The 6,870-nt window shown below is 38.3% G+C and overlaps 1 protein-coding gene across 1 annotated transcript; it reads right to left on the bottom strand.

The window, feature by feature from the left end:
• Positions 1–617: 617 nt before the first annotated feature.
• Positions 618–1,490, bottom strand: LOC145112441 (F-box/FBD/LRR-repeat protein At1g78750-like). Its single transcript, XM_079048605.1, has one exon. The coding sequence runs from the start codon at positions 1,488–1,490 to the stop codon at positions 618–620; it is 873 nt and encodes a 290-aa protein (XP_078904731.1).
• Positions 1,491–6,870: the final 5,380 nt, after the last annotated feature.

Below are 6,870 nucleotides of genomic sequence, written 5' to 3' on the forward strand. Positions count from 1 at the left end.
CTAATTTTGGCTTTTCTCCATTGAATTCAAAAAACTCGATCCTTTTTAGATCACTAGTAAAGATTCTTCTTGTGTCACCTTTATGCAACTCCCACTCTTCAGTCCAAGCAAATTCCTACATCATCAACCAAAAACATATGTTTTTCTTGTTTGAGCAGTAAAAATCCAAAATTAATGTTTTCAACTCAAAACTTATTGGATTGCTGAATTGCTTTTTCCATAGAATAAGATTATGTAAAGGTCTGAAGAATACCTGTTTAATGGTCAACTTGAGAGACTCCAGTTTGGGACAATATTTGAGAATTCGATTGAAGTCATCCATGGTGAAGGCATCCATAGTTGTGGTTAGCACCAAAGTCTTCAGATTAGGTAAAGCCAGATCAGATGCAGCAGCATCAATGCACTACGATAATGACAGAAAGTAAGGGTTTGGAGGTATTCTTCATGGTAATAAATAGGCATGTGTAGATACTTAGATGATAAAGATTTGATGAAAAATCAATGATACTTTCAAACATCTCCAATCATATTCTCACCTGTATACTAAATTACGCAACAAAAATACTCAAATGAGATGAATCTACCTGGCAGAAGAAGTAGAGGTCGATCAACAAAGATTACACATAAGAAATTCTACGAAACACACTTATGGGGTTGCTCATCAATTTAGGCTCAACCTCAGCTTCCTTCAAGGAATCCAAACATTCAAAGGAAAAATTATAAGCTATTCGACCTTTTAAATCCAAAAACACCAGTTTTGGGCAACAGATCTTAACGCCACTACACAAACTCTCATTCTCAAGGTTAGTGATACTCGGCTTCTTGAGGTTTGGGCATGAAATACAAAGAAGATCAAGTTTCCATATCGAGCATTCTACCACACTCAGCTCCTCAAGCGATGAGCAGCTTTGGAGAAAATCTTTTACCAAATCTCGATCTTTCAATAAGTCAACACAGGTCAAGTCAAGAACCCTAAGTGCCGGAAACCCCATAAAATTAGGCAAAATCAGACCACATCCATCCAAATTTAACCTTAATACCTTCAAGGAACCGCAAGTCGCCAGACAATGGGGCATCTCGACATCCTCCTCCTCCTTAGGAGTACAGATCAAGTCAAGCTCTTTGACGTTCTTCATAACGGCGATGTGAATCCACCGCCCTATAAGAGACATACCGTAGTAATTCGAACAACATAAACGGAAAATATCTAAATCAACGGACCTGTTTACTAAAACCCAGTACACAAACTCTTTAAATTTACTTCTTTTGAAGTTTCCTGGATTCCTACGTCCTTGATAACAGTATATGTCTACACAGGAGACTGAAGTCCACAAATACCTCCATCTTCTGGACAAAATGCTGGTTCGAATTGCGTCTTCAATAAATGGCAAACCTGAAAGAATCAGAAGAAGAATATGATCCGGCATACCACTTATCAAATCGACTCCATCTTCGCGTTTCGATGCCTTTGGTTGTTCGGATTTCTTCATGCCTGTGTATACAAAATTATTCGATTTCAATCGCACACAACACGGTTCTCTTCGAAGAAAACCCGTAGCTTCTCTATTTACATAAAGGGACGTAGTTTTCCGCTTTTCGCATCAAAAACTCCCGCTCTCTCGTTTTTACGAGTAAAATACATACTCGGTCCATGTGGTTTGCCTAAGGGAATTTACTCGTTAAGGTAATTAAGTATTTCTTATGTTCACATATGGGTAATATTGTTTTTTTTACTCATTTTACCCAACTAACTTTTCTCATCTATTAAAAAATAACCAACATTACCGGCTATTACTTGTTTTAGCTGGTAACATTGATTTAGCTCGGTTAAAAACATTACGTGGAATCTTACGTGGCCATTACATCCCTTTCTCATTTAATTAGGGTTCGTCATCGTCAGCTTGTCCAAAACACACCTCGATTACCTTTTTCTGTGAGAAATCAATCGATACAGCAAATCGATGATTAGGGCTTGGAATTGAAGTCGACTGCTAACATAACATCCTCATCTACAAGTATGTATTTATCTCTAGATTTTCATTACAATGGATTCTTTTCGCCAAACCCATTGGTGTACTTAGACCCCGTAAAAACAAATGTACGTGATGTGGATTTTGGGGGATTTACGTATAAAGAGTTTCTTTTGTGGCTTACGAAATTAACCAATGGAGCATGTGATAATGTCTACTACTGTATGAGAAAGGAAAGTGTCACACCCCCAAACCAGGGATGGCGGAAACGTCCGAGGGTGGAGGACTTCATGTATAGTATCACAACAACGAGTATAATAGTGCTCAAAGTAAATACAACCATCATAAATATAATTGAAAAAAAATTACACCATACTATATGTTTACATGTTTCAAAATCAATTACATTATGATGACAAAATGAACTGTTTGACGATTTAACGTCCCATCCTCAAAATGCTGATGTTTTCCTGTTTCACTGATTTCCTGAGAATACAAGTAGTTTTGAAAAAATGTCAACAATTAAGTTTGTGAGTTCATAAGAGTTTTGTTTGCGGAAGAAACCGTTTTCCTTGTAAAAGCGATGGAGTATGATTTCCAGAAAATCCAATATTTTCTTAGTTAAGTGTGAAATGAATGCTCTTATGTTATGCGATAATGAACCCTAGAAGGACCCATAGATTCCTTCTATAATCGTCCAGCGTATATAAGTTATATAAAAGTTCAGTTAAATAAACCGTTGAATATAATGGGTCTGCCCTAGGTCCACAACCAAACAAGGAACAGGAGATGAGGCGGGCCCACCAATTCTAAGTCGATTGTGACTAAATTCTTATATAACTCTATCATATACAATTATCAATTATAGCTGAAGTCTAACAATTCTAGATGAAATAGTTTTGATAGAAATATGAGCCAAAGAAAATCATATATTTTCCTTATAAAAGTTATGTGGTCCTAAATCTCAGGACCGAGAATGTGTGTGTGTGTGTTTTGTACTTATAATGTTCATACTAGTAATGTGTTTCCAAAGAAAATCCAATATTTTCCTTATAAAAGTTATGTAGTCCTAAATCCCAGGACCGAGAGTAAACAAGTATTTTTCCATACTTAAAGTAATTCATGCAAGTTTAAATCGACATAAACTCGTTTAGTTTAGAAGTAAAACCTTTTTTTTTTTTCAAAGTAGAATTTTCCATGTAAACTTGAAAGATCGTTAACTACCTACGTTAGTCACTATAACCATACTGTGACGAGAAATAACCTGCACAACGTTTTTCAGACGTTAAGATACTATGACTCTTGTCACCCGCAGACCTGCCGGTCCGGCTGTAGCTAGCAGCGAGGTGTGGGGTGTCAATCCCAATATAGATCTATACACAATTATCACGCTCTCCCTACAAGAGACTCTGGTTATAACTTACAGGAATTGGGATCCCGTACTCGAACGTACGGGGAGAGAATTGCCTCACAACCTAAGTTAACTAGTTTACACATAGTTTGATATTAAAACCTCTTCCGTGGAGGAAGTAAAATCACCTTTTCTGAATAAATAATGATATGAAATACTTAAACTATTACTATTATAGTTTATCACGTAGGATATGAAAAACCCATTTGTTTTGAGAGTAAAACCTTTTTCATGTAGTAAAATCCATAAACTATACTTATTGAAGTTTATTATATGTGTTCGAAATGAATGAGTAAACCTTATCGTAAATGACTAAATTTCAGTTTATGATGATAAACTAACAAGATAATACATTCAATATTTAGAACTTATGGTTATACACTTTGCTCAACATATTACAAAGTGTTATGAAAGTTATAAGCTGTTAACTAGTTTTTAACCGTTCTGCACTGTTTTAGAAAAATCATACGAAGTCGAAAACTGAATCCGTAAATTCTGAGAGTTCATAAAATGTGTCTAGTTTGTTCATAATTTTTATTATGCTTTTTGGAAGTCTTTAACTTGTGTTAAAATGTTCATATTCACAGAGAATTCGTTTTTGAAATGATAGGCAGTTTTGTAAAAATCATCATAAATCGTATGGAGGTGTGCAAGTAGTCATTTTAAAGGTATGAACCTGAACTATTTGCACCTAATACAGTTTTGAAAAATAAAATGTTTAAGTTGACCAAAACAGTCCGTGAATGGAGATGAACTTTTCTGATGAAGGCTGTTAAATGAGTTTAGTTGTGTTCTTGGTGTTTTAACTTGTATTCCCCCCCCCCCCCCTTAGAACTTAAGAAAAACATGAAAAGATAGGGGTATGAACTCACCTTGAGTGATTTTAGTAGATGGATGATGGAGAAAGGTAGTGTTCAACTCAAGAACACTAAGAAGATGCCTTGAAGGTTCGAAGATCTAACATGAATGTGATGATGTTTGTGTAAAATATCTATGATTTGAGTAGAAGGAAGTGAAATAATTTTATGGAGGATGAATATACTTACCAAAAGTGGAAGAAAAGCTTGGAAGAAGGCCCTTGAATCTCGAATTTTAGTGAGAGAATTGAGAGAGAAAATGTGTTTAATCTTTGGTGGAAGAATGAGAAAATGAGAGAGAGTGTTAGGAGAGAGGATAGATGTCAGCCTTAGACAAGGAATGGGGTTGGGAAATGATGGGAAAAGGACGATGAATGACCAGGTATGGTGGGGGGGGGTGTGGGCTGGTCATGGAGTGGGTGTGGGTGGTTGCTTGTGTCATAAACTAAAGTAAAGTCAACACTCCACCTCAAGTACTTCACCCACTCTTCTTGGATAAGATTTACACTCAAAACGTGATTATTCATGAAGTATGGGGTTTTATATGTTAAAACATGATTTTGGGTGAAAATCCCACGCCAAAATAGTGAAAAACGGGCTTAAACGGAGTAATGGTCGAAAACCGAGTGAAAAACGGAAAATCCGAAGTCAGGGCGAGGGACTTCGGTCTTAGCAGCATTAGAACCGGAAGGGTGGTTTGGTTGGTGCATTGGATCCGAGGGGAAGGTGACTTCGGTCCGAGCAGGTACCGCAGGCGGACTCATCCGAAGGGATCGGAGGCGGGGTCAGGTGCGGTGCTCCAGTTGCTGGTGCGGTTCAGCGCTGCGGTCTTCAGCAGCCTCGGTCCTCAGTAGTTCCAGTCCTTAGTCATTGCGGTCCGATGGCTGCGGTTCCTTAAGGGGACTTCGGTTTTGGTCCTTGGGGCTTCGACTCAAGGAAGGTTTGGTCCCTATAGAGGGACTTCGGCCCTAAAAGGCTAATTTCCAATGTATCTTCCCGTTTCGAATGGTTTTTCACCAAGTCAAGTGTCGGGATGCCCCAAATGGTTAAAATAAATCAAAAGAGGTTTTGAGAGAGATTTGGGAGAGATTTGAGATACTTGGAGAGATTTGGGAGAGATTTCACATTCTTGGAGAGATTTCTCATACAGAGAGAGATTTGGGAGAGATTTCATATTCTCGGAGAGATTTCTCATACAGAGAGAGATTTGGGAGAGATTTCACATTCTTGGAGAGATTTCTCATACAGAGAGAGATTTGGGAGAGATTTGACATACTTGGAGAGATTTCCCATACAGAGTGAGATTTGGGAGAGTTAGAGTGAAAGAGATTGAGAGAGACTTCTTTTGTGACCCTTTTGAGTGTTTGGCTCTGTAATTCAAGGTTCGTAAACCTCGTTAAGTCTTGTTATGATTGTTATATGCCCCCGAGGGTCAAGGAATAATGTTTTATCGAGTAGTTTCATCACTTGCCCTGATTAGGGTTTAGAATTTCCGAACACGTGAAAACTCTAAGTGATACTTTGTATTAAGATTGCGAGTTGTTCGATAAGAAACATAATGGAAACCCTAATGTACAAGGGTTAGATGAGTTGACCGGTTTGACTTGTTGACTTTAGTTGACTTTGACTTGGCCAAAATTGACGGTTGTCACATCATCCCCCCCGTTAGAAAGAATTTAGTCCCGAAATTAGTGTTTCGACTGGGACTTCAAGAATTTGGAGGAAAGATGGGGGAACTTTTTGTAGTATAAGAAATTGATATGGTGGGGAACAACCCGCCTGATGTTAAATGACGACCTTGGAATTTCTTATTGTAACTTGAGCTGAGTCGATTTAAAAGGAGTTATTGTTTTGGAATGATAGTGTATTCTACGTGTGCCTTTATGCTCTCTGCTTTATACTTGGTATTACCACTATGAGTATCTTATCATGTAGTTAGCGAGTTCCAGTATTACGAATGTTTCAACAAATTGTGACGAGATTTGCATTATAAGTCCTACCAGTTCTTTTATAATCGCTTGGTGTAAACTAGTCGTATATCATTAAGATTGCAAGGGCATTCGGATGGTGACCCCGCCTTAGGCCCACAACCAAACAAGGAATAGGGAATAAGGCGGAATCACACATTCTAAGTCCATAGAATCTTAATGATATAGGACCATAATGTTTACACTAGCCATCATAGATTCACTAGTAAAAACCCTGCGTTTTTATATAGGAGATAAGACTTATTTGGGTTTTGTCGTGTTCTCGAGATTTATGGTTGGTATACTTTAGTCGATGCTAGATTTAGTAATAAAAAGAAATTTAAAATTTAAACGTCGATGTTAGAAACACGTACTGATAATTACGGGCGGTTCCAGGGTGGTCTCTCCGGCAGCGATCGCGAGCACCCTTCCACCATCACCGACATTTCGTGCACTTGGGCAGTCCCTTTTAAAGTGTCCCGTTTCACCGCACTGGTAACAGGCTGGGCTAACTCCAGTGTCAGGGACCTGGTTGATGGGTCGTGCTGGTGCCTTACAGAAACGGACAGTGTGCCCCTTTCTATCGTAATTTTTGCAATGCATCTCTCGGCAAGCCCCAGTGTGATGGAAGTTACACTCGTTGCATTTCGGAAGGGTTCCAGCGT

Source organism: Lactuca virosa, chromosome 5 (assembly GCF_052849685.1).
Source record: "Lactuca virosa cultivar CGN04683 chromosome 5, Lactuca_virosa_CGN04683_v6, whole genome shotgun sequence".
Taxonomy (NCBI): domain Eukaryota; kingdom Viridiplantae; phylum Streptophyta; class Magnoliopsida; order Asterales; family Asteraceae; genus Lactuca; species Lactuca virosa.